The sequence below is a fragment of the Acartia tonsa genome, chromosome 7, assembly GCF_053477335.1.
Source record: "Acartia tonsa isolate MP-2025a chromosome 7, ASM5347733v1, whole genome shotgun sequence".
Lineage (NCBI taxonomy): Eukaryota > Metazoa > Arthropoda > Copepoda > Calanoida > Acartiidae > Acartia > Acartia tonsa.
The window spans coordinates 26,784,972-26,810,116 of NC_137266.1; the positions used below are offsets into that span (position 1 = coordinate 26,784,972).

At 29.5% G+C, this 25,145-nt stretch overlaps 1 protein-coding gene across 1 annotated transcript; it reads left to right on the top strand.

Annotated features, from left to right (window-relative positions):
- The first annotated feature begins 11,913 nt into the window (after window positions 1-11,913).
- On the top strand, window positions 11,914-23,418 carry LOC145325165 (glycerol kinase 5). Its single transcript, XM_080168026.1, has 21 exons — window positions 11,914-11,998; window positions 12,486-12,549; window positions 12,772-12,872; window positions 13,174-13,283; window positions 13,675-13,764; window positions 14,154-14,195; window positions 14,423-14,526; window positions 14,678-14,745; window positions 15,104-15,188; window positions 15,663-15,791; window positions 17,057-17,110; window positions 18,176-18,246; window positions 18,523-18,542; window positions 19,157-19,234; window positions 19,653-19,702; window positions 20,086-20,190; window positions 20,384-20,444; window positions 20,684-20,757; window positions 21,700-21,770; window positions 22,036-22,121; window positions 23,142-23,418. The coding sequence occupies exons 1-21, from the start codon at window positions 11,990-11,992 to the stop codon at window positions 23,200-23,202; spliced, it is 1,533 nt and encodes a 510-aa protein (XP_080024152.1). The 5' UTR covers window positions 11,914-11,989; the 3' UTR covers window positions 23,203-23,418.
- Window positions 23,419-25,145: the final 1,727 nt, after the last annotated feature.

Below are 25,145 nucleotides of genomic sequence, written 5' to 3' on the forward strand. Positions count from 1 at the left end.
GGTATTGTCTGAGAAAGCACATAGATAGCATTACAGATTATTCACTTATTTAGATTATTCAGTTATGAAATTTTTATTTAATATTTAGCCTTAGTTTTAATGTATGTCTTTGAAGTAGACAACTAGCGAACCTGGTGGCTGAGAGCTAAACTATTAATTTTTTATTAGTAAACATTTAAAAGTTTTATCTTGTTAATTAGATTTAAATATTACATTTGGGCAAATTTAAAAAAAAAATAAATTTTTGATCATAAAAGGTGAACCCTCCTATTTTTAAACTAGGCGAAACATACTTTTCTGCTGCACTAAGACCGTCCGCGGCTGTTTGTTTTTTAAGATTCTAAATCAAATTGTATTTTAAATATTTTCTTTAATTTTTTTTAAAACATAATAAATTACAGAAAAATAATAATAATTAATGAGATAAATTTTTTTTATTTTTTTTAAATATATAGAATAGGTTATGATTAAGATGCAAAAAGCCGCGGACGGTTTAGATAAATAGCAGACAAATTATTTTAGTAGGGGGGAAGTAATATTTTACAATGAAATTGGGGTGAGTATTCATCCTCTTATCCTTTTTCCTTATGGTCTGTATTTGTCCAATTAAGAAGGTAAATCAAAATCCTTTGTTGAGAAGTACAAAGAAAAGTTTTATTTGAAGCCCCATGGTGCGTGCCCAGGAAAATTTCAAGGGGATGTGTAACCCTAAATTGCTAAAAGTTAGGGGAGGTTTTGTCAACTTATATGTAAAAAGATACTTAAAAATTGCAATTACTATAAACAAAATCTAAATAAAACTAATACTAATATAAGGGGTGGGGGAGGGGGGGGGGGGAAATTATATGTGCACACCCTTTATATGAAAAGCCCCAAGGGGCGATTTACAAACTATCATATCTTTTACAAAGTCAATATTTCAACTTAACAAGAATATCACAGAAAATAGAAGCGAAGCATAAAAGATAATATTATTATCAATAGATTAGAGTAAAACACTAGAGGGGGAAAGGGTTAAATAACTGTATCTCCCCATCGCAACCACCTTGTGCAACCTTTCTATTTGGTCATTGAAAATCTACCAATGGTGTCGCTTATATTAACACAGTCAAGTAGCAGAAAATAATTTAGAAGCAGACGAAAGAGTTCTTTGAAAAGGGAAGGGAGGTAGTTGTCTGTATATACATCTATACTATAAATCTGTTATCAATAGAAATAGAAAAGGTTAAGAAAATTAGCGAATATATTGTATTATTACTGTCCAACTATTAAACAAAAAAGTATGCCCATTCAGAGCTAGGTAACTAAATTTATTTTTTTTAGATATGTGAGTATGAGTACAGATTTAAAAAATTTTATTTAACCATCTATACCACAAATAATCTTATGTTTAAACAGGCTTTTTTACATACAATGACGAAAATTAGAGTAGCCACGCAGCTGAAAAGACTGTTTTAATTTTACATTGCACGTGACCCAATAAATATTTAAGTGAAACTGAAACAAAGAAGTCACCAAATTAAAATCATAATTAAATTCTATAAAAATGACTGTAAGTAGTTCTGCTTATTACACCCTTAGGCATCTTTAGAATCATAATCAAGAAAAATTTCATTATTTTTTTTCATTCTGTCAATGATTGGGCTTGAGTTCAAACTTATTTCATCTAATTTTAGCGTTGATCTTACATTATAAAGATTAAGAAAATGATATGAACAATGCTTCACTTTCTAAATCATACCCTACTGTAACATGAATTTTCATGCAAATTTTGAAATCGCTAGGACAATTCCACCATGTATAAATCAACGATAATAGCTATATATGTTATAGACCGACGTACTGACTGGCTTGATTGTAGAAAGCCTCACTTTTCAATATATGCATAGCATAAGGTTTCGTGATTTTTACCTATTCAACAAAATAGAAACAGGGAATATGTTTTTGTGAATAATTAATGATATTGTTTACCTACTGTGTGTAGGTATTATTTGGGTATTTGTATTATTTATTATTATACCCGGAAGAAATCATTATCCGGCCTTTCCCTTTCCTTTTCAAATCTCATAAAACGCCCTGCTTTCAAAAAAGACAATAGGAATTGTTCTAAATGAATGATAGATCATAAGCTTTTTTGGTAAGCTTCATATTTATTTTTCTTTTGATTTAGGACTTGAACATATCTCCTAAACCCAAAGAGAGTATGATCCAGGGATCTCAAGGGATAAGACAAAAGACGATAAATTGACGTGCAACTTTAGAAAACATAATTACCCCTTTTGTAGCTTGAAAATATTTGTTGAATGGGACACAGAAGGTTTTTAAAAAATCTTTCATAAAACTGTGTGTACCAGTTTCATTGAAAAATGTGCTTTTCCCGAGATATACCTTTATTCTCCGCATGAATTGTGAGAAAAGAAGAATAATTAATCTGAAATCTTAGTACAAGTATAAGCCATAAGATTACGGGGTGTTTTTTCAAAATAGCCAAAAAAAATTATTTACTTAATTTCAGATGTGTCTGTCTGTCTGTTTGCACGGCAGTAATGGAAATAATTGACTGGAATATTGCTCATTATTTTCAAATTTTGCTTTGGAATTCCTTTACATTACCGAAATGATTGTACATCTTTAAAATATGTTGATTTTGGGAAAAAAAGTTAAAAATCATTTTTTGTTGGTTAAAATATAAAGTGATTTCTTAATGTTATAGTTTTAGTATTCACATTTTGAAAAGCTTTTATAACACATAGCCTACCTTATACTAATGTGTTATTTTGAGCACATGTTTTTTGACTTTTGCATAATTGAATTAACACTAAGATTACTTGGAAATACATGTATATATCCTCAATTAGATTGTAATGAGAAAAAAAGCTAAATGTAGAATTAGCTTAATATTATAATTGGCAAAGAAAAAGAAAATCTAAAGTATCAAAGACATAAACGTACAAGCTTTTTCTGTGTATGATAACATTTTAGTCAATAATATGTCAAAAAATTACCTGAAATTTATAAAAACCATGGTTTTATAGGTGTATTACCCCTTTGTCAACCCTTTGCACGTCCTTGATCAAAGGTCAAATGTTTTTTAAATTTCCTATTTTGACCCTGCTTTTTAAAGGTTTTATTTGAATTTATCTTTAATCGGTTTTGAAGTTTTGGTCAATATTTTATGATCATATTTCATAAAATTGTATTAGATTATGATGTTGGATTTTAGTGGCAAAGTTTGATTTAAATTAGATTTATTTTGTTGTATAAAATTTGAAAGATGCCATCATGGTCAATCAGAAGGGAAACTTTGCCGGTGTGCATTCAATTCCACTTATTTTCACATCTTTAAAGTGTTAATGAGGTACAACATCCATAAGAGAGATGCTCTAAATACGGAGGGTAGGACAAAAAACACTTAAATAAGAAATTGATAAGCAGAATGAGAATAGTAATAAATGATTTTATTTTAGGACATACTTACATTTTTAGGTCTTAATATATTATAGAGATGCTTATCTTATGATATTGTACCTTGTTGTCCTAGGAATCATTGTTCTAAAATCAAATAAATACGATATTATTGTAGTGAAATAAGTTAACAAAACTGCACGTTTTAAATGGACGTACGGATATTTTGGTAACGATTATAGAACTGCAGGAATCATCATACAAAGTTGGAAATAGATAGGCCAATTCTAACATATTTCTAGACAACTTACAGACAGATCTTGATTATTTAAAGCTTTTTAAAAATATGAATCAACGAAAATGGATGGATTGTTTTCCATAGACGTCCAAAGGGGGGGGGGGTAATGGGGCGATTACCCCCCCCCCCCAAAATTTTGTTCATTTTACCCCCCCCCCCCCCCATTTAAAATTTACCCCTACCCTGGGGGTGCCGTAGGCGCATCCAACCATTTAGGAGGGAATAAATAACCCCCTCAAAATAAAAAATCTCTAATAAAAAAAATTTTGCACGCTTCGCGCGCATTTTTAATACTATATATTAAATAAAATTTCAATTACCCCCCCAAAAATTTTACCCCGGGGGTAAATTTTGGGGGGGGTAAACTAAATTTAAACCTGCCAACAGATTTCAGGGGGGTAATTACCCCCCCCCCCCCAAGCAAATTTGGTGGAATTTGATCCACTGACAAGAGTTTTTGGATTTATTGTAACTGGTTCCTACCCCATCCCTTATTCTCTACCCCACTTTCGCTTTCATTACAAAATTCTTCCATCCAAACTTAACAACGCTACTCAATAATATAGCTCACCAAATTTATACATAAGCTGACGTTAAAATAGGAAATACATATCATTCATTATGAAAATAATATATCCAAGTGCGTCTGTCGATAAAAAGAGAAAGACGCAATCGCTCATTTAGCTCTTTATTTTTAATTTTTTAAGTTTAAAAAAATCGTTTTCGGCTATTCCTTGGCCAATTTAGGCTTTTAATTATATCCTGGCCGAGACAAATTTAGATCCGTTGACTAATCAAAAATCGGTTCAGTTAGAGGGATACCCAACGTCTCATTTTATTGCTGCCCAAAGTCTTATAAATACGTTGCAATTATATACAAAACCATAAATTGAGTTTAACAAAAAGAGTATACTACACATTTAAATCACGCCCCCATCGCGTGGTTTAGTTTGGCATTAGTTTGTTAACAACCGCAAATTTTACCCCGGGGTAAAAATTTTGGGGGGGTAAAAAAAATTTGCGGCGAGCGAAGCGCGCCATTTTACCCCCCCCCCCAAAAAAAAAAATAAAAAGCTTGGACGCCCCTGTTGTTTTCTGATGAGTTTTTCAATGTGACATGCGCAAATGAATGTACACCAACTTTACAATCAGATTTTAAACTTTACCAAGATAGGTTTTAGAGGGTTTTATTTTACAAAATAAAAGTTCCTAAATCAAAAACAAACTTTACAGAATTTTAGAATTTTTGCCGTTTCAAATATTTTCAGGTGGCATCGACATGCAGAAAGTCACCCAGAAGAAATTTTAAATCTATAGCTAGAATTTTTTTATTAAGTAACTTTTATCATCAATTCCTAAATATAATAACTTAAATCTTAAAAATTATAAACATAATACAGTATAACAACAATCTCCCCCCCCCCCATTGTATTAATTTTCATAAAGAAGGGGGGGGGGGGGGCAGTAGTGCTCAAGAGAATACTTTGTGTAATATAGGTATATTTAAAATATAAAATAAATAAAAAAACGACACCCTCTAGAGATAAGGTATTCTATATTTGTCCTAGTAAATCTAATTTATGTGAAAAGTCGGACACATCTATAATTCCAAGGAGAGAAAAGTATTGCTCACAATAAAATTACATATTATGCATGATATAAACTTTAGATAAGATAGATGATCCTAAAATAATGAAGCACATGAATCTAGATCCTTTTGAAAATTTAAAGAGTAGACAAAAGGATTTTCCTAAAATAAATTAAAAATAATTTAGGGATAGAGTTTTCATATGCCTAAGCCCTGGTTGGAGGTTTAGTACTGCAGGTTTGGCCTCTAACAAAAAAACGAAAAACAACCTTGCCCCCGCCCCAAATTTTTCATATTTGTTTTTCAAAATATGGAGGTAAGGGTTTTCATTCAGGGAGTAAGGGAGGGGACAAAGTGCAATTAATTCAATTTAAGAGTTTTCAAAAAAAAGGCCATGAAATCCAGATTAATCCGGAAAATTTGGAGGAAAGTGTAAGGGAAAAGAGAGGTGTGGGCAAGGGGCAAGGGATATGAACAGGAAAAAAATGGGCAGACAGGCGTGTAGGGTAACTGCTAGCTAGCTGGGCAAGAATATGACCTGCACACCTTCCTGACCCTTTTTATCCTGTTTATTTCCCTTGTCCCTTGCCCCCACCTCCCTTCTCCCTTTCCCTTTCTCGTCTGCTTTAAAAAAAGGAATGGAGGAGAAGGGAGTGAAATAGAATATGGGAGGGGGGCTGTGTATTTTAATGCGCTAGTACCCAAACTCAGTCAGAAACTGCTAAATTCTTGCACATACCCTTTAAGCCAGTACCCAAAGTCAGAGACTCCTAAAAATTGAATATTCGATCCATTGTCCCCTCCCTTACTCCCTGTTTTCAGTGCTCGGCAATATTCTTTTGTGTGAAAGCGCCTGATTTGTAAAAACAGTATTGTGCGTGTTGAGATTGCAGAGACTACGCAACAAAAGACTGAAAAATTATATAATCCTTACCCAATCCTACATGTAAACTTGTTTTTTCTACGTTGCACCGAATATTTGTAGTTATTTCAACCCAGAATAAATTTGTTGGTAATTAGGAAAAGCAACATATTTTTTTATAAATAGATAGTCCTAGATTATATAACATTATATAATTAGGAGTAAAAAGTCATTAATATAAATAAAACAATTAATTAAACTAGCAGCATAGTGGATAAACAGACAGATAAATGAAACTGATTTATTTGTTCGGCAAAAACTTAGACTCATAATTCAGTCTTCCATCTTTAACAACAATAGAGAGGGGAAAAATCTCTCATTTTTCATTGGATACCCTGTAATTAAAATCCACTATCTTTTTGATAAAAATATATGTATAGCGTAGAAAACTCACTAGTGTGTAATAATTTGTTCAGGGATTGTTGGTTAGGGCAATAGAAGATTTTTTTAAACCTTACCAATAAATTTGTGTGAGTGAAATTAAAGGACTGGTTACTGTTACAAATAAGGGAGGGATAGTCAATTAATTTATCCAACATTGTCGCATTCCTCCCTGAATTATTCAAATACAATAAGGTCGGGTTTATAAGTTGTAGTATAACTATTTCATCACAGCATAAAAAATGGGATTGTCAGGTCGAATTTTAATTGTGCTTCATTAAATTTTAAACCCAAAAGAAATTCCACATTTACTCAAGCAATTTCCTCGAATCCTCGTTTAGAACTTCAGTTCATTGTAAACTTTTCAAACAAGCGTGTTTTGTGTTTTTAACAATCTTATATGTTAAAATCAATATTTAGTGCATTATTAAACACGTAAAAATAGTTATATACTACTGTGTTTTATGTAGGCTTATTTTTAACATAATAAATCTTATTTTGTTAAATATTGCTTAGATAAAAATTATGTAATGTGTTCTCTGAACTTAAACTGTTTTTAAACTATTTTTGAATGGGGGGTCAAAAATATACTAGGACACCTATAGAATCAGACTGCAGAGCCCAAATTTGAATTAAGTCCCCAATAAACTTTTTTTGGGGAATTTAAAAATTAATTTTTACTGTTGCTCTGGTCATTTTTACCAGATCAAAAGGTCTTTTTTTATTTCGTGTAATATTGTAACTTAGTGAACAATTTTATATAATTCACTTTATACTGATACAATAAAAAAAACATTACTCTGTTCAATGGAAATAATGTTTTTTTTCTAAAACAATAAATTTCAGTGAAAAATCTGACATAATACAATAAAAAACTAATGCTGAATTTAAGCCAATAAGGAATCTTCTTTCATTTCAATTCTTTATAATTTCCGAAAGAGTGTTTTTACAAAGTGACTTATTTCAAATGTAGTTAAATAATTGTATTTAATAAAAATGAAAAGAATGAAAACCCTACTCATAAAAGATACATACTTTTTAAAAATATTTCAAAAAATATGTTTGAATAATCTTATTTTATATGATATTTGTATATGTGACAAAAATAAATTTGTTGTATTGCATAAACATTTGTTGTCATCTTAATCTATTTAACCCTTTACAGCCAATTTTTATGTGTTTTAATGTATAATAGACATGAAACATTTTTATGATAATTCATTGATATATTGTAAAGAATTAATTTTTAATTAGTATTGATAGATAAAATCAAAAGACCTAACTTTACTGTATACTAGCATACAATATTTACGAAGCAAGACACTCTAAAAGCTGAGTATTTTACCTACAAAGGAAAGAAACATCACGATTCAGTAAAAATTATTTAATCCATAGTAAAAAATAAACTTTAAAATCCTAATAAAAATCGATGTGGGCAATTGTTTTCATTTTTGGCTTTGCAGTATGATTTTACAGGTGTCAAAGTATATTTTAGATATACCTTTTAAAAATAGTTTAAAAACAGTTTAATGTAAAAAAAGTACAAACAATGGTGTAATAAAATTGTTGTTTTGTAAATATCTTTTTTAATTAAAAAAAAGATATTATGCAATGCCAATACCATACTAATTACTAGCGTATTCGCCCCTAGCCTCTAGGGGCTTTGTCCTATGAGGTAATTTAAAAAAAAAATTTAAAATTGAGGGGGGGGATTTTCATTTTTTTTGGGGGGGGGGTATCCCACCCCCCAAGAAAATAGCTTAAAACCACCACAGGACCAATAGGTATATACCCTGAAGAGTAGAATCAGATCTGTTCAGTGGTTACTAAGATCTTAAGGGACAGATAGACAGATAGACATCATTCTACTTTGTATTATAGATTGCTTTGTTAATCAGATTAAACTTTTTTTTCTGAAAAGAAGGTGTATTAACTTTTTTGCTTTTTATTTAAGATAGCTAGCTGGTGCTTTTAGTAAGTAGTAGATGTAAAATTTTTCATAGAATTCAGATATGTAATCGTTTTTTTTTTGTAGACCTCTTATTTTTTAAGTAATTTAAGTTTTTTTTAAAAATTAATTAAGTCGGTTTTAAGGTACTAAAACGCAACAAATTAAAAGAAGAAAATGACCAGTATGAACAAAAATAGTAAGATCTTTAATTTGACAACTTACTTTTAAAATTCTGTTGAGTTATTATTGAAAAAATCTATTTTTTTAACCTCGGTTTAATAAAAACTTTAAACCTAAATATTTTCTCACAGAGACATAAAAAATATGGGTTCTTATATACCTTTAGAATAAGAAAAATATTACGAATCCATTCTAAGCAAAATTGAAAAAGTTTTATAAAACTATAATAAAAAAATAAGTTTATTTTAAGAATCATGATTTTCGGCTTTAAGGGGTTGACTTGAACAAAACCTAAACAAATGTACATACACTGTAACAGATATTTTTAAACACAAGAAACAATAATGCATTTTTAACTGCATTGTTTTGAAGTTTATAAACAGACTGAAGCATACTTGTTCATAATTTTTCATTCTTTACATGTTATGTAAGTATCACTATTTTTATTGTAGTATCTATTATATATATTGTTTGAACATTATCCTTTTTTTTGTCAATTCTATTGGTTAGGTTTTGAGGTGAAGCTTCTTTTAAGAGATTTTTGATTGGCTAGTTTAATAGTTACAATTAAGTGTTGCCTGTAAAAATATAATATTTTAGGCCATTTTTATTTTTTAAGTTTTTACTTTTTTTCAATTTTGCTTAGAATGGATCCGTAATATTTTTCTGATTCTAAAGGTATATATGAACCCATGTTTTTATGTCTGTTTGAAAAAATATTAAGGTTTAAAGTTTTTATTAAACCGAGGTTAATAAAATAGATTTTTTCAATAATTACTCAACAGAATTTTAAAAGTAAGGTGTCAAATTAAAGATCTTACTATTTTTGTTCATACTGGCCATTTTCTTCTTTTATTTTGTTGCGTTTTAGTACCTTAAAACCGACTTAATTATTTTTTTAAAAAACTTAAATTACTTAAAAAATAAGAGGTCTACAAAAAAACGATTGCATATCTGAATTCTATGAAAAAGTTTACATCTACTACTTACTAAAAGCACCGGCTAGCTATCTTAAATAAAAAGCAAAAAAGTTAATACACCTTCTTTTAAGCATATAAGATAAATGAAGGTTTATTGGTCTTACATTATCTGTTGCTAATAGGATGTAACTATAAAATATCAAAGGTGTTCAGTTAGGGATTTTAATAAGGGTTTAGTTACTACCGATATTTAAACAATATTTAACCAAGAGGTTAACCTCTAATAATTTAATAGTGGCACATTTATGTAAAGAGATTGCGTCTGCTCCCAACAAAATTATCTGAAACCATGGCCAGTACATTCAATAGATAAATTCTTTGACAATGCTTAGCCCCCTAGCCTATAACCTAACCTAACCTAAATTATCTTTCTTGGCCAAAGTCATAGTTCAAAATTTTCAAGATTGAAAAAAAAAGTTTCTATGAGGATATCACCAAAAATACTTCCTTTATGCAGTAATGAATGTAAAAAATGAAAAAATTAGATTAAAATAGCTTATTCAGCTAAAAGTTGATTTTATTAATTTGCTGCAACTGTGGTGTATTATGAAGTGCATCCGCTCATTATTTGGGAGGTAGTTGAATACAGGGAGAAGGGAGAGGACAATGGATTGAATATTCATTATTTTAGGGTTTCAAACCTTGGGTACCAGCTTGAAGTGTTCATGAAGGATTTAGAGTGAATTTGGGGACTTTGGGTACTAGAGCACAGTTGCCGCGGAATTTGTTATGAATGAAACAATTAACACAAATTCTAGCAGACAAAAAGTTTATATTGTATAAAATTATTTCGGCTGGTTCTAACATATATTTTTTTCCCAAGAAAATGTCATTTCCTGTCTAGAAACTCTACTGTGATATTTTTGTAATAAACAATCAAAAACCCTTTAGAATTTTGGTGGTATATAATAATGTCTACGAGAGTATATTTTTCAAGTGATAAATTACATCATTGTGATGTACTGGTAACCTATTTTATAAGTAGATACTTTTTTCTTAGAACTCTTTCTCATTTTGAGTTATCAAATTTATATAACCCTATTCACTTTCAAATTTTCTTCAAAATTTCTGGATAAATCTGGTTTTCATGGCTTTTCAGAAAAAACTCTCAAATTGAGTTAATTGCCAATTGTCCCCTCCCTTCCTCCCCGAGTTGAATAATATATCAGCTCAACACTGTATCTTAACCAAAGATGTTAATCATGTTTCCTCCTGCTGCTATGTTAGTTGTGTTACAGTAATATGTAAGAGTAGAAGGAATGCCTTAGCCTAAACAGGCGCAACTAATACCATGCACATTTAGGACTTACAGACAAAGGTCATGCCATCTATGAGATGGGTATTATTAACCTAATACAGACAATTTAGAATATATTTGCTCCCCTTAGTTCTCCTTGGTTGTTGGACCTGGCATTAACTTATGACCTGTACTAGGTATTTGATGATGTAAGTAGAAGCTGCTACTTTTGACTTTCGGCTTAATCTGAGATACAATCAGGATGTGATTCTTGGGGGTTAAATTAATTCTATGTAAAGTCTAAGAAAGATGAAATTTGGATTAACATTCTTATAATTTTTGTTTTTATTGTTTCAATGGGCAAATTATTAATTATCAGTCAATTTTCAGCTGAACAAACAAATAAGATAATTCTAAGTACAATATTTCAAAGAAATAGTTCAGTTCAATCAAGAAATTGTTCCTTGACATATTACATCTATAAAAAATATTTTAATACATGTGACAAGTGTGTAAGATTGTGATTAAAGTTAAAATTTATTATTGGTGAAATTTTCAATTTTGACAAAAGAATATAGAAGAAAGAGTGATTTTTAGAATAGAGCTTCTGTTCATTGATCAGTTAAATATTCTTTGAAAAATTTACCTTATATCTTGCTATGACAAATCATGATTACCTTGAGAAATTTACAGACACTTTATTGGCCCGATTGAGTTAAAGAGAAGATAATCATTGGTCAAAAGAGTCTTTACAAAAAAACATTACTGCTTCCTCAGATAGCAGCCTAGAAAATTTATTTTCCCAGAATTTCAATGATAAGATCGAGAACATACATAGATTTTAAAATGTAGAGCATCTTTGCTCATAAAAAATTATGAGTTTTATGTGAAGAATGTCATGATAAAAATTGAATAGTTGCACTTTCTGTTAATTTTCTATACTAAGATGATACTAGCTACAGTACTTTGACCTTTAAAATTTTTTTTTCAGTATTATATAAAATGATAAGAATAGGCATTTGAAATATCTAGTTTTAAAAAGTGATCATGGGGAAGGTAAGTGGAGAAAACTGTTATCTTTAAAAGGAAATTTTGTAAACATTTCATTTCATAGATTTTTGGAGTAATAAACTTCCAACACTTTTTAATAGGATATTTTATTTTTCAAAATGTACATGATATTTATGTTAGAATAAAATTTTTGTCTAGAATAAGCAAAGCTTTTTATTGAAATAAGTTTAAAATTTAAACTTAAGATTTAAAAAAAATACTTTGTCTGTATTTTAGTTAGGAATTTATGATCAAATAGGGGACAAAACTAAAACTTCTAGCCAGTTATCTCTAATGAAGATATAATTTAAAGGAGAGAGGTTGTCATATTGTCTTCCCTAACTGATAAATGGGCTAGGAAAGAAAACTGTGGGATATGAAAAAAAGTACAAAGCTCTTTTCTCTAATTTTCCAATTTATGCATTCATAGGTTCTGAATTACCAACAATAAACAAACTGACCAATATGACCTAAAACCAATATACTTTTTTAGGAATATGTTATGGGGATTGATGTAGGGACAACCACAATTAGAAGTTTTATTTTTAATAGGAAAGGTAAAACATGTTTTAAATCTGCTAGAGTAGAGATTAGAGCAATTGCTTCTTTTTGTGATTTTATATCATTTCTTTTTTCAACTTAAGCAGATTAAACTACATTATTTTAGTAACTTAATAACTTGTTTTAGTATGAACTGAAGGAAAATTGTATAAGGTAAAATTTGGACACAAAATTTAAACCTAAAACATTATGTACATTTATTATAAAGAATTTATTAGGTGAGATATGTGGAAGTTGTTCAGACAAAGTTATTATCCTGACGCCATTTCCTGGATGGAATGAAATTGATCCTGAGGATCTATGGAACAAAATTGTTAAAGTAAGAATTTGACTTTAAATTTCACTGTTACTTAAAGTTCTATTTGTCGACTGCAAAGCTTAGGGCACTTTTATTGAATTGTAATTGTATTTTGATTATAACAATTTGTCATATTTTTTATTGTAACAACTATCTTAACAAACCCTTTCTTGGAACCCTAACTGTTGCAAATAAAATTAAAAATCAAGCAGATCTTTAAACAAATGGATATTTTTTTGGATATTGTTATAACTTGTATCAACCCAAGATAATGAATGATACCTAAGAATAAAATTACCTTGTTTATATACACATTATTCAGGTAATGAGAGGAGCAATAACATCAGCTGGAATCCTAGCAGAAAGTTTGGCCACCATAGGAATTTCCTGTCAAAGGGCTACTTTTACAACATGGTCTAAATCTACTGGAAGGTAGTAATACAATTTCTTTAAAAGTAACGGTTAATGTAAATACTTTTTAAAACTGAGATTTATGAATGATTTATTTAAAATACTTTTTTATTGTCCCTCTTTTGTGGTTGAATAAAGGTAAACAATAAATATCTTTTCAGAAAATTATATTACCTTATTTCCTGTTTATTGTCAAGAAATAAAATAATGTTTTGTAAATGGCAAATTGAAAAAATAGGCAACAAAATTAATACTGAAGAAAAAATGCAGTGCATTTTAATTTCTAAATTAGACACAAACACTCGACTTGCATATACATATTTCGCTTGAAAAATAAAAATAATTTTAAAGTATAATGCAACCCTTCTTGTGGACATGGCTGTCCTTGTTTAACATTAATTTATCAATTTAGAGCACTACACAACCTGATTACCTGGAAAGACACACGAGCAGACCATCTTGTCAACTCCTGGAATAATGGCATTTGTATGAGATCTATGAGGTATACAAATTTACTATTGAAGTTTTTACGGGAAGTCAGTAGATATTTAAAGAAATTTTTGTGGAAAACAATTATAAAGAAAAATCAGGGTCTTAAAGGAGCAGAACATACAATAATATTATAAAAATTAAACTCTCTTTTATTGCTGTAAAAGTGCAAGTTTGTATCAGCTAATCAAAATATAATAGTTTTTAAAGCGAATGAACATAGACCAGCATAATTTACATTCCAATTTCTCTTTATTAATGATAAAACCGGTAATATAAGTCATTATGATACCTATTTTGCTTTAGCTCAATTGTTTGCTCGAATATTTCTTTTCTTGGATCATTTGTTTTGTTTTAAATTTATTTTTTTTAGCTTTATAAAAGATATTTTTTCTGATTTAGATTCTTTGGAAAAATACTTTTTGGAATTACTAGAATGCCTAGGTAAGAATTGATTTGCAATTAAACAAAAGTACAACTCTAAGATAAGTTTGTACAATTGAATTTTTTATTAGACATGAAGTAAAAAATAAGCAGATAATAATTTTTGCAATATTAAAAAAAATAATTGTAATTTGAAATTAATATGTTTAATACCATACATAAACAACCATTCTTGATAGATAGAAATACATAGATTTCAAAATCACTAAATTTTCAATTATTTTTAGATACAAAGCTGCAAGTATATTAATATTGAAGAATGGACTGGTTAATATGCGACTCTTATGGTGTCTAGAAAATATACCTGGACTTAGGGATTTGGCCAGTGAAGGTAAATTTTATTCTTGTAGGTTCTAGAAAATACTTAATAATAGCTCTACATAAAATAAACTACCATGCCAAATCGAAGTATTGTGTAACCCTATATTCATTTTTTTATGAGTTTAGTGTTTTAAAACTTGTTTAATTCTTACTTTATTAAGGAGATGTAATGTATGGTGGAGTAGATTCTTGGCTTTTATACAAACTTACTGGTAACCACATAACAGAGGTTAGTAGCACGTCAGCAGTTAGGTATGGGGGGGGGGGTGGATTTTTTTGTTATCTCTGCTACTATTTTAGTGTAAGAAAGAAAGTAAATTAAAAACAAACAATGGACGTGCAAGAGACTAGGATAGGGGACATTTTGAACTCAATGCCAAATTTTATTTCACACTGTCGCTTATAAATTCAATCATTTTTGTGATTTAATTTTTTTTGCAACTTTTTTTCTGAAATGTTTGTGCTTTTTGATACTTTTTGACTAACTTTGAGGGTGGGAGGGATAACAACACTTTTTTTATAGAAATAATAAAAGAGTCCTTCACCAAAATTATTGGAAAAAGAAAAAAGCATACAATTATTTTCAGGTATCAAGTATAGCAGCTACTGGTATGTTTGATCCGTTTCAAATGACGTATGCTGGATGGGTTTTCAATCTTTTCAATATTCCAGGTATTATTATCTGCACCAATGTCATTATCATCATAATTGTCTTTAATCTTTTCTTTATAGAGAACACGCACAATCTACACCTTTTTGTAAAGCACCAGAAACATTCTAATAGTTGTTTGTGCAACCTTTATCTTTAAAGTCTTACTGTGTTAATGAATTGCTCCTGTTCATGGTCCAAAGCATTACCTTTTAACTTCTTTGATCTTGTAAATTGTCAATTGTTACCTACAAAGACTTTATTTGTGTTGAGTTTGCTGCCCAAATACTTTGGGTTTTAATTAAAATAACAACTGTCATAAAACCAACACTATGTGATTGTCAACCTTCGTCCTAATTCCCTAATATATAGGGTTATGAGCACAAGCAACGTTTAGGTTACATTATTTCATTTGCATGTATGGCTATCATTTTCAGCTATTGTGTGGTTGACATTCCCATTACTTTGTATATCTAATTAATGTTTTTTTTCTTTAGACAATATGATGCCTAAGATTGTATCTTCGTGTGGTGACCATTTTGGAGTTACACTTCCAGAGGTGCTAGGCTCTCCAGTTCCCATACAGGCTGTTTTGGCAGATCAATCTGCCTCAGTGTTTGGCTCAGGTAAACAAAACTGAACAAGGACAAATACAGTATGACCCTCGAAAAAGTATTTTTAAGCATCTGCAGCCTATATTTCTCAATAAAATATTAAAAGATTCATATGTAATTGTTCTCTATAATTTTCTACATCAAAGGATATCAAAATATTTTTTTTACATCAATTAACAGCCGAGATTTTTAAAGCCAAAGTTTGGAAAAAGTGCTTGAGAAACTGGATATTGCTGAATATTTCTTAGTTTTTTATTAGTATATTACTTTTTATCAACCAGTTAAAAAACAAATAAGGAAGAAGAGCAAGTTTACAATTGATACATTTTTTATTGCATAAAAAAACGTTACTTTTACATATAAAAAACTACTTTTCAAATTTTACTGAATACATTTTTCTTATAACCATTTTCCCTCAAATCTTATAATATCTCCCACTTATTGATATGACCTTAAATAAACCCCTCCCCAATTTATGCTCATTACCGAGAGAATTAGCGCCACCTTTACCAATAAATTCAAGCCCACTCATCAAATTAATCTAAGACATATAAAAATCATTTAAATTGTTAAATGTTTAATAAAAGTTTGTAGCTGTAACTTTTTGTTTTTTTAACTTATTTTGATAATATAAAAAGGGTTTGATTTCTGTTTATGTAAACTTTCAATTTGCTACTATTTTTTATAGGATTTCTTTCTGTAAGGGTGTTTTTGCAATTTACACTAATCTAAAAATGCCTTTTAGAGCAAGTGAAAAAAGTGCTTTCAGCATGAAATAAATTTCTTGGAAACATCTTTTTATAAGTTTTATAAAAAGTATTGAAATTATGAGGAAAACACGTCATTTCACTTTAAAAAAAACATTTTTCTTGAAAGGTTACTTTTTCCTCAGCCACTTTTTCAAAACTTTGGCTCTAAAAATCTCCGCTGTTAATTGATGTAAAAAAAATATTTTTATATCTACTTATGTGGAAATCTACAGAGAACAAGGACATATACATTTTTTGATAATTCATTGAGAAATATGGGCTGCAGATGCTTAAAAATACTTTTTCGAGGGTCATGCTGTATATGTAAAAATATTACACCAACTAATATTTAAAGGTCAACTTATTAATCTTTGTCAATCCATTAAAGATATGTCTACCTTAGCATTTTGAAGAAAAAAATTCATTGCCAATCGCAACTCTTGTAGAAGTGAATCAAGCAATGCACAAAATTTGATCGTTTTAAGCATGCTTAATCGTTATCTTTTTCAAGAAATATTACTTTCTAAGGTTGTTATTCAGCTGGAGCGGCTAAGATAACCCTTGGTACTGGTTCTTTCTTAGGTAAGCTTTAATACATTTCAAATTGACGATATCTACCAAACAGGTAAGGTACAATGTAAAACTGTGAAAAATATTGAAGAAAAAAGCTAAACTTTTTAAAGTTTAAATGCAGCGTTGTCCTACATGTTGATTTTGGTAATACACAAAAGTTCCCATGCAGATGGACATGATTTTATCTCCATTGCATTTTACCTACTGTGTTATGCAGTTAAAATATTAAGTGCTACAGGAGTACTCAAATTACAGTATTTATAAGCCCTTTTTTCGCCTGTCATATGCAAAAATCATTAAAAAAATTGTTGTATTATTATTTCTAATTGTTAAATGTCTTAATACAATAAGATACACACATATTACCTTTTTCCCTTGTAAATCACTATTTTTAGACTGGTAAAATAGTAAAAGTGCAGGTGTCATTTACAAGTCATTGTCAATGTCCATTTCTACAAATACAGTACAATAATTCAGTATTGTTTGCATAATTTGCCATTTATCTTACAATTAAACTGTAATTTATCTTTAATTTATATGTTTCATTGGATTAAAATAAGTACTATCAACTGAACTTTGTGATAACTTACAATTATAATTCTATTTTTTGTCTTCAAACTTCTTACCTTTTTTAAATTTGGTAACAAGACATTTTAATTTCATATTTTTTTTTATAAAAATGATCATGTTTTAATACGAGAAATAAAAGACGCAGAAATTAATTTAACTTTAATAACAATATGATTTTGTAAAAAATATCTTTTTCTTTTGAAAAATCATGAGCAATTGCTTTCATCTTTCGTGAATCTTTGAAATTAGCCAAGCATTTGACAATTGAGAAAAATTTTATTAACAGAAACCTCCTCTTATTTTAAAATAGTTCAAAGATGAGGGAGATGTGATGAGGGTAGTTATTGTTTGTTTGATTATTACCTCAGGTCAGGTTTGGTTGGGTAAAAATATTTAAGAAATAAGGGTTAATGGTTTGTACTCGGAAAAAATCAATATTTATAAAAGTCTTTATAAGGCAAAGGTGGATTTTACTGTTAAATACTTAAAAAATGTATGTTCTAGATGTTGTTTGTAATGTACCACATGCATCCATGAATGGTTTGGTTCCTCTGGTTGGTTGGAGCATAGCACAGGTAAGATAACATTTATATCATTATGACTTTATCTAAAAAGCAGACTCAAGTCCTAAAAATCTTGTTCAAGCAAGCAATGCATGTATTATCTCGTTTTAAAAGTTTTAATGTCCTAGAAACAAAAAAATTAACCAAAGTTATTGAATTTTCATCTTAAATGCAAATTAAAGCGATGACAGTACGTCTGTCTGTCTGTCCGGTCATCCGAATCTAGGTAGTTGTATCAATGTTACAATAACGATACAAGTGATACAAAAAAAAATTATTTGTTTTCAGGAGACAATGTACATGGCAGAAGGAAGGAATGGATTTCAATAAAATCTTTAGTCACATATAGAACAATAAATTACTCTATAATTTATAAGATAGCAGGGGTCTTGTATTGACCTAATTATTAAACTATTTTAGTTCTTAGTGTACCTATATATGTTACAAATTAGATTTTGAAAACTGAATAAAAAAACAAAGACACACTCACATAAACTTTTCATATGATAACTTGTTTAAAAGAACGTGTCCTAACTTTTTGTGATTTTTTTAAAAATAGCTAGTCGGTGCTTTTAATAAGTAGTAGATGTAAAATGATCCATAGAATTTAGATATGCAATCGTTTTTTTGTAGACCTACTATTTTTGAAGTAATGTAAGTTGGTTTTAAGGTACTAAAACGCAACATAAAAAGAAGAAAATTGCCATTATGAACAAAAAAAGTAAGATCTTTAATTTGACACCATACTTTTTGAATTCTGTTGAGTAATTATTGAAAAATCTATTTTGTTAAAGCCCGGTGAATCAAAACTTTGAACTTTAGGAGCTCTTCACGAATGGGTTAAATAAAAATCACAATAGTGTTAGTTAGGACACGTTCTTTAAATAAAAAGATGAAATCTCAAATCCTGTATGCTGCGACTAGGTCAAGCAACAGAAACAGCGCAGACAATTGAGTGGGGCAAACACTGCAACCTATTCAAGGAATATGACGAACTCAGGTAAGATCTATTTTATCCAGGGATCTCAAGGGATAGGATAATGAAAACAATTACCCAATCAATAAATTAAAAATTGTTGGTAAAAAGTTCGGTCACTGAACGTTTGAACAACCTAATCAATATTTCTTTATATATTTGTGGATTGCAGTATTATTTTTAAGCCAATTTTCCCTCCCTTCCTGATTATATCACCTTTATTTAAATTTTCGTCAACTCTAAATATAAATAATATCTATTAAAAATTGTAGGATAATTTTTTTTTATATGTAAATCTCCTAACAAAACTAGCATTCTAATTCTAAAGTATGTATTTTTTAGTTTTACAAAAAAAAATAATTTTCAAGACGACATACATACAAATTAAACTTATATAATATAGTAAAAAGAATCTATTTCTTAAATTGATATATTTGTTCAGTGATATAGCCAAGTCGGTGCCAAATTCTGGCGGTGTTTATTTTGTACCAGGTAAGAAATATTCAAGGATTAGAGTATTATGATGTCTATCTTTCTGTACCTATGGATCTTGCTAACTGCTGAACAAATTTGCTTCTCCATTACAATGCAGCTTCACATAGGTTCTAATAAGGTTTAAATATTTTGGGAGATATCGCCTTTAGAAAATATTGATTGTCCTCTCCCCACCTCAAATGCCCCTAGAGGCCTATATAAAGAAGTAAGGTTTTGGCACACAGTAGACACAGTACTAGATTCTTGCTCTTTATTTTATGCACCAGGTATCTTGATGCATATAATCTTGACCTTTAAGAGACTAATAGTTTTGATGGTCGCTAAAGAATTTTATTATAAACAAATATTTTATTTGTGTTGACTTAAACTCCTTATTTCAGCATTTAACGGACTGAACGGATCCATAACAGATTTTAGTTGTGGAGCTGGTTTTATTGGAATCACTACAGCCACGGGAAATTCACAGCTTGTCAGAGCACTTTTAGGTTTGTTTAAATAATTGTTAGTTTGTATAGAAAATTCCATTTGAAAAAAAATTAAAGACAACAGTTAGTGAGATTCAAATAATCTCACCGCTAATGAGACTTTTAAAAATAGCCCAAAAGGTGTGATAGCATTCTATGAACATGTTTAATTTTTACTTTAAAATGAGAATACTTATTTTATTTTTCATTTTAGAATCCATCGTGTTTACACAGAAACAATTAGTTGAAGCCTTCCTTTCTGAAACTGATTACAAGTAAACATATTTGCATTATCATTTTACTTTAAACTTCTGAAAATATTGAATAATTTTAGGTCGTCAAATGCTTTGTGTAAGTCTAAAGAACTCTTATATATATATAATTTTAGAAAAAAAATCACTTCTATTTTCTCTGCAAGTATGTATTTAAGGACACTACTTTTACAAATTATTTCTAATTATTTTCACCAATTATAAAATAATCTCGAAACCTCTTCAAAACTTGTTGTATTTAGGATTGAAAAGCTGGTTGTAGATGGAGGTATAGCCAAATCTGATTTTATACTACAACACCTTGCCAATGTTACTGGTTAGTATTAACAATTAGATCTTTCTTTTTTCTTTTGATACTCTAAGCGTATACACCTCTAGGGGATTTGAGGGAGTAGGAGGGAATGGAAGTTAACTTTTAATTTTAGTTTTAAAAGGAAAAAGTAGACAAAAAAAAGGGGTTTTTGGGGTTTAGCTGGGAAGGGTTTCTAGATTGGAAGGGTTGATCGAGAGAGTTGATTTTTAAAAGAGTTTTGTGGTATTCTCCCTTAAAAGAGTTTTAAACCTGTCTTTGACCTATAAGAACTTCACTGTTAAGAATAACTTTATCGGCCTTGTAGCGAAATCCTTGTGTTAACATCAAAAAACACTTTTTGTTACTTTTATATAAGGACTAGCGGCTACGCCCCTAGAGGCCTATTGGGGCACTTGAGGAGGGGGGAGTCAAATTTGATAACCCAATTTACAATTTCAGATTTTAAAAGAAAAAGTAAAAAAAAAATTTTTGGGGGGAAGTGCCCCTCTCCCAGTTCTAATTTTAGTTTTAAAAAAATAGAATTAAAATTTCTGGGGGGGGGGTTAGTATTTTTTTTTTTAGGGTGGATTTCTCTTTGGAGGGTGGTGGTAACCTCCACAAAAATAGTTATAAACAATCCCGGGACCTATGAGAAGCTACCCTGTTAAGGAGAACCTAATCAGTTCAGCGGTTAGCGAGATCCTTCAGTACAAACAGAAAACATCCTTTTACTTTATCATAAGGATAAACCTATATAGTATATGTATATTGTACAGCGTTGTAGTTTTTCTTCAGTTATTCAGTTACATAGACGACTGTTCAATTGCTGTTAGTAGAAAGAAAAAAAACATTTCAAGATTTAAAATATTTACAAGAAGACATTTAGGCACAGTGTTAGACACACCCATAAATCAAAATAATAAATGAAGGTTGTTATGTTGTCAATCATCAAATATTATTATCAAGGTCTACCAGTTAAGCGACCAGCAACTGTAGAACAATCAGTTTGGGGAGTTGCTCTTTTGGCGGGTCTTCAGGTAGGTCTACAGTGATCCTTTATATACAGAATCTTTGGGGGCATAGGGGTGCTCTACAGACTCCCCCCTCCCTTAATTTACTCTTTATCAAGACACTCTTCCCCCCTCCCCCCTCCCAAAATAGAAAGCTTGCAGCAAAGCAAAATCTAGTATTAGCAGCGGCTAAAATTACATTTTATGCCTGTTGGGTAGTTAAGCATAAAAAGGAGGCGCTTGACTGCAAACACATTTTGTTTTAAACATTTTATTTTATTTTATTTTTTAGGCTGGTATGTGGAAGGACAGATCTCAAATAAATACAATTCTTCAGGGGAATAGCACCACATTTATTCCTAAGAAAAACAATACAAGGTATACTTTTTTTTGACACGTTTAGTTTTTAAAGTCTTCTCTGATGTATGACGTCTTATGACGGTCAATCTAATATATGCTCAACTTAATGTAAGCCCAAAAGGGTTTAATATTTTTTGTTTGTTACCATAGAGAAAAAAATAAAAGAGAGGAATCGAAGCAACTAGAAGACGAAAATAGGCAGTGGGCCTAGAGGCCTACTCAGCGCTATTGCCGCGCTAAAATTTATTGCTATTCCACTACTTTTCAAATGGGAGGATTAAAAATTATTAAAAAAAATATTTTTTTACTTTTTACTATTTCCATATTTAGGGCAAGAATATTAGATTAGATATTTTCGTTTTAATGTTTTAATAAAAAATTACATAGAATTTTATTTTTATTTAAAAAAATTTGTTCATGAAAGATGAATCCTTCTAATTCTAAAAAGAGGGAAATTTTTTTCATAATGAACATTCAGCTGATTCTGACCGCCCACGGCTGTTTGCTAAATATCGCTTTTCTTTTTATTCACATTATTATTTATGATTGACTTACAAAAAGCCCTGGGCGGTTTTTGATTTTCGTCTGCTTCTAAATTTAGGGATGGGGAAGTAGTATTTTACCATGAAAAAGGGGTGAGTATTCATCCTCTTATCCTTTTTCCTTATGTTTGTTACTTATATTTTAGGTTCTATCCAAATGGTTCGATTTAAGTAGAATACCTACCATGTAGAAATACTCTTAAATTTAAACTGTGTGTCCTATAACCTGAGTTGAAATATGATTTTTAATTTAGTGCTAGAATCTTATTCTTGGTGCTTATAAACAATATACATATTGATCACTAATAACACCCAAAAGCCTGCATTGTCTATACTTGCGGTGCCATATCCTTGCAAGGTTACCCAGTAACAATAACCTAACATAACAGGTGCTACAATATGTGTGTTACCTACCCAATTAAAATAAAAGTATTTTAAAAACTACAACAATAATTTTATCATTCTTATTCAAAGATTCAAGTTATGTTATGTCTAGGGAGCTAGCCGATTATCAGAGATGGTTGAAAGCCTGCAAACATTTCTCTAACTGGAACTAGAAGCAGAGACAAATAAATAGGAAATTATATAATTTTATAAAATTGATATAATATATTTTTACTTATGTAATTTGATAATGATATACCTAACCAATTATTATAAGTGCAAGATTATTATAAGTTATTTAAACATCACTGATACTGAAAGTAACACTTAACCTTTTTTAAAGGGATAGTTGCATGAAGTGCATTTTAGAAAACTGGTTTCAGGCATAAGTAACAAATAAACCATTAAAAATAATAATTTTGTATTACATTTACAATAAATATCGCGAGAATGCGATTTTCAAGTCTTGATATTTTCAAAAACCATATAGTAGAAAATTGAAATTATTTCAAATTTATGACCTATAATACAGTTTAAACCATTGAACAGGAAAAAATATGCAGTTCACAAAATTCAAGTGTAAATGCATTTCGTGCAACTACCCCTTTTAGATAATCATATTGTTATTTAAATTGAAAACGACAATGTCAAAAAATAGGTTAACATTTTTTATATTTAAGGTTTTAATCATTGTCATATTGCATCCAGTTCATGATTATGTAATGGCATAGAGAAAATAATAAAAGAGAGAAATCGAGGTATTTGAAGGACTAAAATAGGCAGTGGGCCTAGAGGCCTATATTGAGCAATTGCCGCGCTGAATTTTTAATGTTATTCCACCACTTTTCAAAATGGGAATATCTTAAAATTAAATATAATTTCAAGACAATTATAGTTGCTGTTTGAAGCATAAATCTAATTTATATAGGATGATATAGAAATATTTTGAATTATCATCCATTCTGATGAAACCTAATGAAAGAATATAAAATTATCATTATTAATTTTTCATGACTTTGCTACTGACTTTAATCATAACACTCATTATTAGCTTATAAGATTTATATTGCAGTCTATCTAATTTATATTTTTTAATAAATAAACGTTTTTACAAATTTAATATAAACATTTGATTGTAAATTATAATAATCAGTTTTTCAGTGCCATCTAGCTTTGGATATAGAACTAAAATATCAAAGCGTTCATCAATTTTTATTTTGCCTGTATTTTTCTTGTTTTGGATTTTTGTCACTAAAGGGCCAAACCCTGAGGGGTAAATAACATCACTTGAAAATGTTAAAAATATTGTAAAAACAAGTATTGTCTGAGAAAGAACATAGATAGCATTACAGATTATTCACTTATTTAGATTATTCAGTTATGAAATTTTTTATTTAATATTTAGCCTTAGTTTTAATGTATGTCTTTGAAGTAGACAACTAGCGAACCTGGTGGCTGAGAGCTAAACTATTAATTTTTTATTAGTAAACATTTAAAAGTTTTATCATGTTAATTAGATTTAAATATTACATTTAGGCTAATTTGAAAGAAAAAAAAATTTTGATCATAAAAGGTGAACCCTCCTATTTTTAAACTAGGTGAAACATACTTTTCTGCTGCACTAAGACCGTCCACGGCTGTTTGTTTTTTAAGATTCTAAATCAAATTGTATTTTAAATATTTTCTTTAATTTTTTTTAAAACATAATAAATTACAGAAAAATAATAATAATTAATAAGATAAAATTTTTTTTATTTTTTTTTTACATATATAGAATAGGTTATGATTAAGATGCAAAAAGCCGCGGACGGTTTAGATAAATAGAAGACAAATTATTTTAGTAGGGGGGAAGTAATATTTTACAATGAAATTGGGGTGAGTATTCATCCTCTTATCCTTTTTCCTTATGTGTAATGGTAAAAAATTCACAAACTACTTACCTCCATTAGAATAGCTTTACACATAAACTAATCAATGTACTTTTATATTTTATCTACTACAAAATCATGAACTAGGTGTTTTTTATGGACTAAAAACTATGCTTTATAGAAATTTTAATCGTACAGTTTTTTCCTAGTTACTTTAAATTTGTAAACTTCTAATAAAGTAATCAAAA